Source organism: Myotis davidii, unplaced genomic scaffold, assembly GCF_000327345.1.
Source record: "Myotis davidii unplaced genomic scaffold, ASM32734v1 scaffold1364, whole genome shotgun sequence".
Taxonomy (NCBI): domain Eukaryota; kingdom Metazoa; phylum Chordata; class Mammalia; order Chiroptera; family Vespertilionidae; genus Myotis; species Myotis davidii.
In genome coordinates, this window is record NW_006295736.1 from 19801 (window position 1) to 34941 (window position 15141).

Sequence of the window (15141 nt, forward strand, 5' to 3'; positions counted from 1 at the left end):
CTGGAGTTTGCATCGTGGTTCCGGCCCGGAGGTCTGAGGATGCAGAGCGTGAGGTTCCCCGCCCCCCGGCTCCGCCCCGCGCCGCCCCGCCCGGACCTCCCCTTGAAGCGTTTCGCAGGTTCTACAAATTAGGCTACTTAACTCGTCTCCAAATATTCCCCCCACAATGTGGATTATATTTATTACATTAAAGTCCTCACGATACATAAAGACAAGATCACAAAAACTGTCAACAAGATGCCATTTTTGTAAGAAAATATCATAGACCTATGTACACAGTAAGAACATAGCAGCCTATTTCTAATATTAGCAGTTTATCTTTGGTAAGTATGATCGCGTGTAATTTATTTTGGCTTATATGTATTTTCTATAATTAACACATACTTCTTTTATGTTTCTGAAAACTTTTAAATTTATTTTTTATTTTTCAAATACAGTTTATTTTCAGTAATATTTTCAGATAATATTCTTTGGGGCTTCTAGCGTCTGCTCTTGGGGGATGAGGAGAACCATGGGGATCTCCCTGGGGCCTGGGGTACTCAGACCAGAGCATTACTGCTGTGATTGCTCTCTGGTGGTTACTGATGTCACAGGGGAAAGGAGCAACACTGTATGTCTTCTTTCAGAACTCAACACAGGAATGGGAAAAAACCTAGGCTCTAGGTCTGGAGTTGGGCCCTGGTATAACAATCTGTGTACACTCGTGCCTCAGTTCCATTATCTATAAAATGGGTTAATTGATAGTCCTACCTCATAGAGCTGTCAGAATAAATAGTTGTCATTGTTTCTGTTAAGTTGTCTCATGTGGAATCATTAGCATTTGGCCTGTTTTTTTGTGTTTTTTTTTTTACCTACATCATCCAACCTTAGGCTGCTGTGGTTCCCATGGGAGGGAGAACAAGACTACCCTCTATGTGAAAGGGAAATGGAGGCAAAGGTGGAGGGTAAGTTGCCTAAGATCACACTGGGGAAGAGGAAAAGGGACCAACTCTGTTCATTCTCCATGACCAATATTCTGCTGGCCACTTGAAGCTGGGTCCTCAAAAAAAAAATTTTTTTTAATGAAAGAACAGTGTCGTTCATGCCCACTTCACTAGAACTGTTTTATTTCTAATTTTTTTAACTGTGGCCTCCAACTGTTCCGCATTTGGATAAGAGGGCAAAACAGGGATGAGATGGTCTCCAAGCACAATATCTCCTGATTATAAGAACGTTTAACCCTTCCTGGAGGACCCTTTTAAACTGATATTATTTTATTTTCAATAAAGTTTGACCACTTTATAACTTGACTAGAGGCCCGGTGCACAAAACTTTGTGCACTCGGGCGGGGGGCGGGGAGGAGGGAGTCCCTCAGCCTGGCCTGTGCCCTCTCGCAGTCTGGGACCCCTTGGGGGATGTCCACCTGCTGGCTTAGGCCCACTCCCTGGGTGATTGGGCCTAAGCTGGCAGTCAGACATTCCTCTGGCAGCCCGGGAGCCCTTGGGGGATGTCCACTTGCCAGCGGGGAGCAGGCCTAAACTGCAGTCGGACATTCTTAGCGCTGCTGAGGAGGCGGGAAAAGCTCCCACTACCGCTGTACTGGCAGCCATCAACCTAGCTTGTGGCTGAGCAGAGCTCCCCATGTGGGAGCACACTGACCACCAAGGGGCAGCTCCTGCATTGAATGTCTGCTCCCTGGTGGTCAGTGTGTGGCATAGTGACCAGTCATTCCCAGTCGTTCTGCTGTTAGGGTCAATTTGCATATTGCCCTTTTATTATATAGGATTAGTGACCTGGTGCATGAATTCAAGCACATTGAAAGGAAATCCCAACTTCTCTTTCAGGTAATTGTCAGCAACACAGCAGTAAATATCAACATGAAGCAGATTATTATTGTAGATCACACAGGGAGAACAAAGGGTGAAATACTTAACTGCAGCAGTGTTTGACTATATTCTGCACAGTGAGAAAACCTGAAGTCATTTTCAAGGTCCACCATTTCTTCTTTTCTTTTTTCTCCCCTAAGGTCCACCATTTCTTCCTTTCAGGAGGGTCAAGTTTCTAAGCTTTCTAAATCTCCATTTTCCAGCTAATGAAAATAAAACTGGATTCCACCAAGTCTCCTATCTGCCTACTCCAGGACTTCTGTGAGGATCAAAGAAACTGCAAGGAGGCTAGTTGCTAGGAAAAGGAAGCCAGGTGTTGCTGCATGACATCATTACCCAAACGGAGGGAAGGTCACTTAGAATATTAGCCTTTTATTTATATAATAAAAGGCTAATATGCAAATTGTCCCCTTGACTGTGAGTTTGACCAGGGGGGCGGGGCCATCTGGCCAACCGCCTGTGGTCAATTGGCCCGGACCCCACCCGTGCACGAATTTGTGCACTGGGCCTCTAGTGTGTGTGTGTGTGTGTGTGTGTGTGTGTGTGTGTGTGTGTATAAATTTTTTTTTATAAGTTTACTACAAAGTGCTGAGGAACATGGGAGTTGGTATCTGAATTCCTGCTTCCTAGTGTATAATTTAGACAAGTGACTGGACCTTCCTACGCCTCAGTTTTCCTAATCTATAAAATGGGGACAGTGATGATTGCTTTGAAAGTTTTCATTATAAACTGTCTGACAGAATGAGTACCTAATAAATGTGGGGTTTGGAGTGGTGGGGGGGGGGTTTGTTTGTTTTTTGGTTCATTTGTTTTTAAGAATAGAGTCCCTGATTTCTCATCCTCTGAGGGAGATAAGCTAGCTATTTTAACTCACAAGAACACGACCTCAATCAGAGGAGAGAAGTGGCTGGTTTTGCAGCAAAGGTGACTATGGCCTTGACTCCTCTGGGAGCAGCAGGCAGTGCTCAGCAGATTGTTGTGCTCGGGGCCAAAGGTCTGCCCCAGTGCAGTAGGCGATACCACTGTCAACGTTTTTTTCTTCATTCCTGAGATGTCTCCCAGCAATTCTACCTGGTCTAGCTCTCTCATGGTTACCCACCTTTTTAAAATTCTTACCTGCCTTGTTGCAAAAAGCAGCTGGTTCCTTGATGGGGGGCGGGGGAGCGGTGTCCTGTGAGTGCATGATTAAAATAACTTAAAAGGATAATTTTAATGCATGAATTGCTGCAGTTTTACATTACCAGTGAAAATTTTTATCAGGGTGTTTTATTTTTCTGCCATTTTCACCTGTTGTGTTTTGATGCACTGGCCTTCTTCCCCCATCAATCCTGTGAAAGGCAAGGGGTTTGCAGAGAGAAGATGGAGGGCAGAGATTCACCCGAGGTTAGAACGAGCAATGGTAGCAAGTGTTTGGGCTCCACTGCATCTGTGAGTGGGAGCCTTCAGAACCACGTAGGATCGGGAATGGTGGGGTCTGGGGCTGAGCACAGACTGCTTAGGACTGACTCTTCCTGGGTGAGGAACAGCCACGTCTAGAAACAAGGGCCCAGGAAGAGGAGGATGTGCAACTGTGGTCCTTGTGATCACCAGGCATCAGTCGCTTTTATGTTCTCAAAGCGGAGGTTCTCAACCCTGGCTGCACATGCGAGTCCACTGGGCCCCACACCCCAAGTATAGGACTGGGGGTGGCACCGTCCTTTCCCAGTATTCCTCCAATGACCCTTATTTGTAGCCAGGGTTAAGAACCAGCGCCTTGAATGCAGGTTTATGCAGCAGAATCCCAGAACCTGTGCAGGGGCACCTGGCGGGGAGGCTGGTCTAGCTCTTACACCAGGTCACTCAGAGGGGATGGACTTAGTCCACACCTGCCCCTCTTGGACCACAAGGCAGAGGAGGGGCCTGCTGGGTGGTCTGGACGTATTCGAAATGATCTGTCCAGTACAACCCAAGGGCTTGCCTCTATCAGATAGGGCACTGGCCACTGTGGGTGACACTGTGTGAGAGGGGACTCTGGGCCTCTGGATTTGCACAGTCAAGCCAGGAATATGGTGAGTCTAGCTTCAGGAAGAGGTGCCCCAGCCAGAGCCCTCTGCCTTCCTGTTGGCTGCAGGCTTAGCCCAGACAATCCCACTCACACTGGTCCTCCTGGGAAGATTAACATCCTCAGTTCACACTTTACGTTTTATAAACCTGTATTTCAAAATTACTCCTGGTAGTGAGAGGTCAATGGGAGAACGAAGGGGACATATGTAATACTTTCAACAATAAGGATTAAAAAATAAATAAAATGGCTACTGGTGATTTGTTTTCTCCTAGTGTCCGGCCCATTCACCAGGAAGAATCCAAGGCTCCAAGCTCTCATCTGGGAACTAAGCCAAACCACAGCTGAACCCGAGTCCCAGCTCCGTCCTCCGCTTTCTTTATGGGTAGCCAAGGGGCTCTGACCCTGGTCCTTCTCCAGCCACCCTCTCCGCTGCTGAGGCACAGAATGGAGTGGCACTACTGACCTCAGCTTCGGGGTGCTGAAGTAACCAGTCTCCTGACGGAGCCATTTCCAAACACCCTGTTCCTTTTGCCAGTAACCTGGGGCTGAAAGCCACATTCCAGGGCTTGCAATAGTGGATGGGAAAATGGGCATCACATGCCAGCAACTCAGACCTCACTTCTGATTCTCAGACCCCAGGATAGATCAGGACTCCAAAGTGGCTGACATCACCTTCCTCGGGGAGCTGGGAGCTTGGAGAGGGGGCGGGGGGCAGAAAAGCAGACAAGACAGAAGATCAGGACGGTAACTGGAGCTTTCACAGGCCCTGCTTCTTGGAGGGTAGGGTGGAGGTGGGGCTGCACCCTGAGGGAGAAGTGCCTGCCTGGGCAGACAGAGCCAGGGGCGGTGGAAGGAGGGCTAGCTCCCCCAGGTCAGATTCTGGAATAGCTGGACTCAATTTTAAAGGGGTTACAGCAATTCTAAGACAGGTTCCCAGTGCCTGGATTTAGGCCCAGAAGGATCCTGGGTGAATGACCAACTGAGCTGGAGAAGCAAAGTAATGGGAAGTATAAGGTATTTCCTGTGAACCAACACTAAAAACTTGTGTCACTTAATGATCCAGAAAGAGATGAGCTTCCAGTGCCTGAGGACTACAGATTCTTAAGTTTCAGAAGAGAAAAGGTTTTCCGCAGGTTGGGTTTCCAGAGTTGGAGTCTGGCTCTGCCTGTTGTGAGTCTTGAGACTCACAGCGCCCGGCAGCAACATCCCAAACACCAAGGAAGCCACGGTGTCCCGGGATGCAGACAGGGGCCGAGGGGCCGAGGGGCCTGGCTCGAGGAAGCTGCTCCAGACCGAGGCTCACTGACTGAGTCTGGCAAAAGGAATAAAGGACACAGAGGAGCTCGGGCCACCACCTCCGGCCAACTTTTCCTGAAGCCACAAGACAGGGGAGGAGGCCCAAGGACTAAGCTGAGACTCCCAGAGCTGGTGCCACTGCTGGGACTGGGCTCCGTGGCTCGGCCAGTGCAGGCCAGGACTTCAGCTGGAGAATCGACCAGAGAGGGGCCCCAAATTCTGGCTCAAATGGTGGCAGGGAAGAAGGCTGGTCCCAGGAGCACGGCAGCAAAGTCAGGGCTGGCACCGTGGTCCAGTGGGTGAGCCTGCTGTGTGGGCGTTGGGGACGAGAACCAGGAAGTGCAGGCCCGGAGCCAAGGGCAGCGGCTTCCTAGCAGCTCTGCCCTCCCAGGTCCACTGCTCTGGGCCCCTTCCCTCCCTACAGAAGTGGACAGTGATGGGGATTGTTGCAGGAACATTTCCTGTTCCCAGTAACAGCCTAGAAGGACCTCCTCTCAGGGGTTCCCTGCACACCCTCCCTCAGAAAAACACTGATCCTCTCGGAGGAAGCGGGAACATCAGGCTCAGAGAGGAACCGCCTGCTCCTTTCACTCATGCATCCATTCGTTTCACAAACTTTTATTAACGCACCCACAGTTTACCAGGCCCTGGCGTGACAAAGTTGGGTAACACAGCCCCTGCCCTCAAAGAGCGCAAAGTCTGGGGGCGGGGCTGGCACGTGAGCACGTGTTCCTATTGTGGGGAGCTGTATACCAGGTGCTGCAGGGCATGAGGTGCAGCGGGGTGAGCAGGGTGGGGCCGGGGAGGACTACACGTCAGGCAATAAATAGACTTGCCACATGGGCACTCTGTCCAGGCAGCATGGACCCACCAACGATGCACTGGAGGGAAGCCTGTATGGTTCCCGGGGGCCCTTCCCCACCCCTCTCCTGGGACTCGTGTGCCGGCTGCGTGATGGAGAGAGAGCACCTCTCCACTCCAGGCACCGATGAAAGAGGCCCCACCACGGGCCGCCCAAGGAGCTGAGACATAGTCCTGGATGCATTTCCCGAGAGCTGCTCCACACCCACAGCCTCTGCAGCTTAATAGGGTTTTGCTTTTCTACCTTCTCCCATGGGCAGGACAGCAGCGCGTCAGGTGCCAGCCCCAAGGTGGACACCCTCGAGTAGCCACACTCACAGCAGTCCCACCAGCTCAATGAGCTGCTGAATATTCCTGTGAGGGTCGGACAGGCCGTTCCTGATGTTCTCCAGCAGGCATCTCTTCAGCTCAAACACGGCCTCACTGTACCCCAAGCTCACGGCAGCCATGGGAGGCGCTCCGTGCCACAGGCCAGGAACATGCCAGACATGCTGCTTCTCGGGGTCACAGAAGGCCAGGTCCGCCAGCATCCGGAGGCCGTCTCCCTGCTTGTCCACGTGTGTGGAGGCTCTGCTCATGTCCGAGGGTGACTCCAGTAGCGGCCTCCTCTCCCGTGGCTTCGGGCCAGGGGCAGACGTGTCATGAAGGTTCTGGTACACAAACTGGTAGTTGGGCATGTGCCCCGTTTTCTCCAGCCGCAGGAAGGCATGTAAAATAGCCGGTGGGATGTCCCTTGTTTCCGCTAAACTGACCACGGTGACATCGCTCAGCCCCATAATCAAAGTGGCCAGGGAGGCCTCCAGCTCAAAGCGCTCCCCAGCTGTGGCCGGGGCGCCTGCTATCAACCCTCCCGAATCTATTACCAGGATGTGGTCACAGCCCAAGTCCTGGCTGAAGCTCTCGGCCACTGTGACAAGCTGCATGAAGGCCCCTCGAGGACCCCGACCCCTCCCTGTGGCAAACCGAAGCCCAAACATGGTGTTGAGAAGAGTGGACTTCCCGGTTCCGGGCACGCCCAGCGCTGACAGCACTACCAGCCGTGACCTTCTCTCCAGGCGCGTGTGCAGCTCCTTCAAGAGCCCCGTGACCCAGCGCAGGGGGGTGCTCCGCGTGCTCCCGTCAACCAGCTCCAGGGGCAGCCCCCTCACCAGCAGCTCCAAGGCCAAGCCTGGGAAGTGGGCGAACCGCCTCTGGCCTGTGGGCAGCTTCCCAGCCTCCACCAGGCAGCTCTCTGCCTCGTAAAACTGTCCCATCTCCCGCAGGAAGTGCTCCACCCCCAGGGGCTCCGGCCAGAGCGGCTCTCGGTCCCCAGCCCCACCCTGCTTTGGTCTCGGGGCCGGAGCTGCCTCTGGAGGCTGCCTTGGCCTTGGCTGGGCCACCCAGGCCAGGCCCCACTCCATCCACCTCAGGAAATACTGCCTCTCGCCCAGAGAGGGGCAGCTGATGCCCGCAATGAACTCCTGCACGCCCCCCGCAGGGTCGTGGCCGCTCTGCTGCGTGCGAAGTTCCAGCAGCCGCTGCCTCAGCTCGGCCCGGCGCTTGTCCGCCAGGTCCCCGGCCCACTGCGCCTGGCACAGCTCCTTCTCCACACGAGCTGCTTTCCTCCACGGCTCTCCCTGCAGCCTCAGCTCTTCCCTGCGGTAGGCATCGGGGTCTCGGATGCTCCTGGTGATCCGCTCCATCCGGTCCTTCGCCCGCTGGCACTCCTCACAGTCCTCGTCCACCTTCAGCCCCAGCCTGCGGGCTGCATGGGCCATGTCCTCCACAGACACCCTCCTGCAGGGGGACCGGGCCACGCTCGCCACGATGGCGCGGACCCTGCGCGTGAAGCGGGCACCATCCGTGCTGCTGACCTTGACGAGCACGTGGGAGTGGTCCATCCTCAGCACAGGGGTCAGCCTGTTCAGGAACCGCAGGTTGGAGTTCCGCTTCCCACGGTAGGGACTCAGGATGAAGTAGTACTTGGTGGCCGATCCTTTCATGGAGGACAATAGCTTGTATTCCTTCTTGCTGATGTTGTCGGTCAGAATGAACACGGCCGAGGAGACCTCTGTCAAGAGCTTAAACTGCAGCCAGTGAGACCCAATGTCACCTCTGAGGTTCAGAAAGGCCACGGGTTCCGGGCAAAGGTCCAGGTCCTCCCTGCCGGTGGGCAGGAGCCAGGAGACCTCCACCAGCCCGTCCGCGATCTCCCGGGGGCTGGTGCCCAGGCTCAGGTCCCGGTGCCAGAAGCAGTCGCGCTGCCTGTGGCCCGGGCTGAGCACGGCGTTGAGCAGCTGGGACTTGGAGTTGCTGCTGACCTCCATGCGCACAAAGGCGAAGGCAGGTGCCCGGGCCAGGACCACACTGTCCTCCCTGAGGCTGCCCGCGCCCCTCGGGGGCTGTGCCCACCACGTCCGCACGACACCCCGCATGGCCCACAGCAGGAAGGTGTGGGCGTGGTGCTCCGAGTCAGGCAGAACGAGTGGGAGCGCAAACTGGCAGAGAGACATCCTCAGCACGATTTCCTGCTGCAGGAACCCATCGGAGGCGAGCAGCAAGGCACAGAGCAGGTCCAGGGGGTTCACGGGCGTGTCGGGCGTGGGCAGCTCTGAGAAGGAGTAGATGTCCGCGGAGATGTCGTCGGCTGTGTCCCAGTATATGACCTCCTCCTCCATCTGGCTCTCCTTCTCCATGGGCCGGGCATCCGAGGGCGAGGCCAGCACCGCGGTGCTCCGGGCCTCAGCGCTGCGGGCCTGCAGCTTCCTCAGGAAGGTCCAGGGCAGGTCTCTGGGGGCCTGAGGCGCCCAGTTCCTCACACTGTCACTGCTGATTTGCAGGGCGTCCTGCAGGCCCAGTTTCTGGGCCTGGTGTGTCTCCAGTCCCAACAGCGACAGCATTTCCTGCAGCCGGCTCCTCTCCACTGTGGAGGGAAACGAAGATGTAAGTGCTCGCCGAGAGGGTGGGGCCCAGGGTAGAGGCAGGAAGGGGCGCCAGCATGGCGGGGGCAGCCCTTCCAAGAGCAGGACGCCCTGGGCCCCTGAGACAAAGACACACATGCATCACACCACCCAGTCCCAGCACAGGCAGACCCGTGGGACAGGAGAGGGGTGAGGACAGGCCACCAGGGCCACATGCAGACGTCTACGTGGCTGCTTCTCTGGAACGACGGGCTCCAGCAGCACCGAGACCAGAGCAGCCGCCTGGGTGAACGCTGTACGCCAGGAGGCAGGCTCCCTGCACTCGGCAGCACTGAAGCCCTCACACTGTCACTGGAGACTTTCCATGGTGACACCATCACCGAGTCACTTGATTTTCTTATTCATGTTCTTTTCTCTTTTCAAAACTGGAGACAGGGAGTTGTTACTAGGTACACAGTGCTGCAGAGCATAGCTAATCTATTTTACACTCTGAGGCCAAATACTATGGGTTTACATTTTCATTGTATTCAAGCATTTGTTAGAGATTATCGTACTTCTGCACTTATTTATTCAGATCTTCGCATGTCAGCCATTACGATACAGACTCTTACAAACTCGGGATGCTCAGAACAGTCAGGCTCTGCCAAGAGTTCCATCCACTTCTCTGTGTTGGCCACAGCTCTCACCAATTTCCAGACTACACATAATTAGTCGCTTTAAATGCTACATAAACCAACAGAATAATTAAACCTCCTGCTGCTCTCCAGGATTCTCTCCATTTCTTTCTCAAGAGAGGAAGCACCACCTGTGATGCTGCCGTAGGTGCTCATGGAGCCACATGGGACGGGCTCAGGGCACGTGGGGCCAGCACTGGGCACAGGGACACATGTCTCACTCCCCTGCAAGGTCCACCTGTGGCCTGTGCCTGCACGGGCACTCGGCGGGTTCTCGGGCCGTGGCTGCCATCGGACCCGGGCTGGAGACCTTGTTGCAGGGACACGACTGGTGGGGAGAGGGACACTGGAGAAGAAACCCTTCAGGTTCCTGAGTTTTGTCAGAATGAAACCAGGGACATTGTTTTTCTCATCAGACATGGAACAACTGTCTTTATTTTTTAAGTAGTTAAGTGCAGTAGGGAAAAGCCAGCACAAACAAGCCTATTTAAACGCCAACTGCTGCCCAGTGTGTGACCCTCTGCGGATCTGCACATGAAACCACAGACCACATGAGCGGTGCACAGACTAGCTGGGCTTTAGAGTTCCTCGGAGAACTTGTTAAAAATAACATCCAAAGTGCCAACTCACTATGTTCCTCTCTAACGTGACACTCCCAGGGGCTGGTTTTCCGGCAGAATTACTAATATATGAGTTCATATAAAGGGTTGCTGGACTGGAGGTGAGTTTGATGCAGCCAGGGTGAGAACCAGCAGCGGTGACGCTATTTCCTTCAACAGGACAGGACGCTGAGCGGAGAGCAGAAACGTGAGAGGAAACACCTACCTGTTGGAAAGTCACCGTCCTGAGCCTCATTCATACCATCTGCAAAAGCAAAGGAACAGGCGTGTCAATCAAACCAGGGGCCGGGACCCACACCGGTTAGTTTAAGCTGCACTCAGAGCCCTGTGTTTCTCACTAAGACAGCAAGTTTTCCTGACTGTTCAAGACATAAACCTTCACTTAGGTTTCACTTTGCCCATTCCCTACCGCTGCCCCACCACCCACCCCCGTTACCAAACCCTGTGGCTTCTACCTCCATACTGAAGCTCGCAGTCATCTCCTTCCATTTCTCTCCATTCCAGATCTGGAAGAAAAACGCATATGCGCTGAGTCTGGTCAGCAAGTTAGAGCGACCACATGTCCCAGCAATTCCATGTCAGGGGTACACCTCCAAACACTAAAACAAGGTCATGAAGAGATATGTGCACACTGTGTTCTGATATCATTATTCACAATAGCTAAAACATAGGAGCAGCCGAGTGTCCATCAATGAATACACGGATAAACAAAATGGGGTCTGTATATATAATGGCAGGTTCTGCAAAATGCTGCAGCACGGAGGAACCTGATGCTGAAGGAAGTAAGCTGGTCAAAACCAGACAGATACTGTTCAGAGTCCCTCATTGGAGGTACCTACAGTACAGACAGAAAGAGTAATGGTGGATGCCAGGGATTGGGGGAGGGGAAGGGGGTGTTACGGTGTAATGGGTATAGAATTTCTTATTTGCAGGGTGAGTAAAGTTATGGGATGGATGGTGCTGATGGACACAGTACAATGTGAATGCATTTAATGCCATTGAACAGTACACTTAGAAATGGTTAAGATAGTAAATACTATGTCATGTGTATTTAACAAAAAAGGGAAAACCTTTGGGGAAGAAAACCACTTTACAGTGAATGATTCTGTGGCAGTTAGCACAGTCACCAGTTGTGCCACCTCCACTTCTTGTCTACTTATCTCCAAACATTTCCATCACCTGAAAGTAAGGCTCTGTCCCCATGAAGCAGTTTCCCACATTTCCCCTCTCAACCCCTTGAGCCATCCTGCACCCACGGCAGCTGCACCCCTTACACTCCCACCAGCAGTGCATGAGGGTTCCAGTTGCTCCACATCTTGGCCAACACTGGTTCTTTTCTGTTTTTTCGGTTTTTTATAGTTTTTTTTATAGTTGCCACTCAAGTGGGTGTCAGGTGGTATCTCACTGAATAAATATTTGTTTGAATTAATAAAACAAAACATGACTGACCCAAACTTATTTGCATATTTTGTGGAGTTATTTTTGTGTAACACTATTAATATCCACTAAAACACATTAATTTGGAGACATACCAAATCTATGAAAGATACATCCGAAGTGAGTTCCCAGGAGAAATGAAGATGTCTGGAGTGTGGCCACACCTTAAAGCTTAAGTCACGAGGGGCAGCTACAGCCCACCTTGCAAATCTCTAGAGCAGCGGTTCTCAACCTGTGGGTCATGACGCCTTTGGGGGTCAAACGACCCTTTCACAGGGGTCGCCTAGGACCATCGGAAAACACATATATAATTACATATTGTTTTTATGATTAATCGCTATGCTTTAATTATGTTCAATTTGTTACAATGAAATTGGGGGTCACCACAACATGAGGAACTGTATTAAAAGGTCGTGGCATTAGGAAGGTTGAGAACCACTGCTCTAGAGAAAGACAAACCAGCATATAGGGGCCATGACCAGAAAGACCCCAAGCCCCAGCCTGCCCAGGACAGTTCCAAGTTATACCTGTGGTCCCAATAACATACACCTTTCCCTCTAAGAGATGCCCAGATTAGAAACTGGTCAGTCACCCCAGACATGTCTCGGGCGGCAGTTATGATATGCTCACACCAGACCAATGGACAGCAGTGTGACATCACCTGTGTAACACTGAATCCTGGTTTGAATATAAAAGAGAAGTTTAAAGGACTCCTCGATGGAATATTCTGTGAATGGAAAAACAAAGCCTATGTTTATTTACTTTTTAGGTGCACGACCCCTGGGCAGGGCGGTGCTGGGAGCAGCATCTCGAAGAGACAGAGAACCTGTGCAGTGTCTGCTGGGGGTGGGCGGGCCCAACCTTACCTGCAATGGCCACAGCTGCTGGTCTCTCAGAGGCTTTTATTTCAGGGGCCACTTCTCCCAAATCTGACTGTCTGGAACAATTTCAGAAGAATATTAAAATTAAAATAATAAAATATCACATTGGCTGCATATCAAAATCTCTTGGGGAGCCTTTAAAAACTACAAATCCTGATCGCACCCCAGATCCTCGAAACCAGACTCTCAGAAGCTCTGAGTCTGGGCCAGGCGTCACTGCTTCTGAAAGTGCCCTTGGTGGTTCTGATGTGCAGCCACACTGAGAGACATGGGCCTGGAAAACCAGGAGCCATCACAAAGACATAAAAATATACATACCCTCTGACCAGTAACTCCACTTCCACCCTAAGGAGATAATTAAGATTTAGTTACAAAGATGTTGATACCAGCTTTATATATCACAGAAAACAACTGGACACATTTTAAAAGCAAAGTCCAATAACAGGGAGTTCTATGTAGTCTTATTCTGCTACCATTACAAAGTATTCTATGGATCTCATTTTGTAGACAAAGCCATGTTGGATAAGATGTTGTGGAGCCTGGCCAGTGTGGCTCAGTGGTTGAGTGTTGACCTATGAACCAGGAGGTTCGATTCCCAGTCAGGGCACATGCCAAAATGTGGGCTTGATCCCCAGTGTGGGTCATGCAGGAGGCAGTTGATTAATGATTCTCTCTCATCATTGATGTCTCTATCCCGCTCTCCCTTCCTCTCTGAAATCAATAAAAAAATATATTTTTTAAAAATAAGATTGCGGAATGGTGTTGGGGGGAAGTCAGGCAAGAGTGTGCACAGAGCAATGATGATTTATCTGCAGGTAGACACAGGAGAGCCAGAGGTGTTCACCCAAAGTGGACAGTATGGGCAGGGAAGGGTTGGTCCTGACTCTTGAATAGGTGTGATAAGTACAGTCCACTTCAGAATGCTATTTTAAGTGTGTCATAGGGATGAATAACCGTGCTGCCTTGGTCAGGAGCCAGGGCCCACAGCTGAAGACGGACACACAGATGAGGCGTGGAAGAAGTCAGACAAAGGACTCATGGAGCCGCACTGGGAATGCAGGTCCACGTGTGACCTCGTGATTCCTGCCTGCATGCTCGTGTGCACATATGTTTGTGTGTGTGCGTACACATGTGTAGATTTCCTAGCTCTGTCCACTGACAGGGCCACAGCAGCAATGAGCACACCAAGCACACCTTAAAGCCATTCTTCACTAACAGGCACCAACTCTCCATGGAGAAATGGTTGATGCCAGACCTGGAGCAGAGAAAGAACCGGGCAAGCCTAAGTATCTAATTTCAGAAAATACACAGTGCTCAAACATAAATATATAAATAAATAAATTCCAGGGCATGTCACAGGACACAGCAGCCAGCTGAAGGGGTTCCACTGCCACATCTGGGACAATTTGAGCACGAACAACACTAAATACAGTTATTAAAAGCCATTGAAAAGCAGCAGTCAATGAGTGCGTGCAGACAATGAGCAGAGGAGCCAATGGGGGACGAGGGTGCTTGTCATGACAGGATGCCTCCGTGGAGCTGCGGCAGCTGGAAGGGCACGACGTGCAGCATCACAAACAGAAAACACCAAGACACCAAGTCCGAGCAGAAACGCTGGCAAGGACGAGGTGTCTGTCCAGCCTCGCAATGTCTTCTCAGACGGCCTGCCAGGTACCAGGGAGAGAACCCCGTAACCCCGAGAAAGGAGGGCTGTGGCGGAGAAGGCTGAACCCTGATGGAATCATGAGCACAAACCCAAAGTGAAACTTCATGCCAGATGGGGAGGAACCTGCATTTCCCCAAAGTATGAGAGTCACAACACAAACAGAAAGTACTGAGGACATGGTCCAGATTGAGTGCTGTCGAGGCAGGAAAACAAAACGCAACACCTCACCCTTGACTGGATCTTGAAAAAGAAGGAGAAACTTCCAGGTCTGCTGACCAAATTGAAATATGGGTGCTGTCCATGCTAAGTTTACTGATGTTGACAACTGTACTCTGGTTGTGTAAGAACATCCCTATTCTCAGGACATAGACACAGCTTATATGTGCATGTGTGTATACACACATACATACACATAGACAGCGAGAGAAAGAACGACAAATGAGAATGGTAAATGAGCTAAAATATCAAGAATAGGCCACTCTTTTTTTAAAATATATTTGTATTGATTTCAGAGAGAAAGGGAGAGGGAGAAGATAGAAACATCAATGATGAGAGAGAATCATTGATTGACTGCCTCCTCCACGCCCCCCAATGGGGATCGAGTCCCCAATCCAGGCGTGTGTCCTGACCAGAAATCAAACCCTGACCTCCTGGTTCATAGGTTGACACTCAACCACTCAGCCATGCCAGCTGGGCTAGGCCATTCTTGATAAGGGAAATTTTTATTTCTAAGCAGAAATTATTTTTAAGTAAAACGCTTAAAAGTTAATACAGGTTAGGTATTTCTGGGTATAGTATCAGTTTATTCTGTCTTATTTGAAGTCTTTAAATACAAGCATGTACTCATTTAATAAAATTAGAAGGGCTATGAAAACGATGCTGTAAGGGAGGGGGGGG

The 15141-nt window shown here is 51.4% G+C and overlaps 2 protein-coding genes across 4 annotated transcripts in view; both read right to left on the bottom strand.

Annotated features, from left to right (window-relative positions):
- The window catches only part of MRPS24 (mitochondrial ribosomal protein S24), a 6060-nt gene extending 3106 nt beyond the window's left edge, over positions 1-2954 (bottom strand). The window contains 1 exon segment of the mRNA XM_006779557.1: positions 2937-2954. Within this exon segment, the coding sequence (XP_006779620.1) occupies positions 2937-2954 (18 nt within the window).
- Positions 2955-5807: 2853 nt separating this feature from the next.
- The window catches only part of LOC102775561 (up-regulator of cell proliferation), a 19147-nt gene continuing 9813 nt past the window's right edge, over positions 5808-15141 (bottom strand). Inside the window, exons 2-6 of one of the 3 annotated variants that reach the window (XM_006770374.2) lie at positions 12897-12923; positions 12564-12634; positions 10716-10766; positions 10466-10504; positions 5808-8968 (exon numbers count right to left, since the gene is read on the bottom strand). In XM_006770374.2, coding sequence (XP_006770437.1) covers positions 6381-8968; positions 10466-10504; positions 10716-10749 — 2661 coding nt within the window. In that variant the 5' untranslated portion in view covers positions 10750-10766; positions 12564-12634; positions 12897-12923 and the 3' untranslated portion in view covers positions 5808-6380. The other 2 variants (XM_015568214.1, XM_015568216.1) reach the window with 2 other exon arrangements.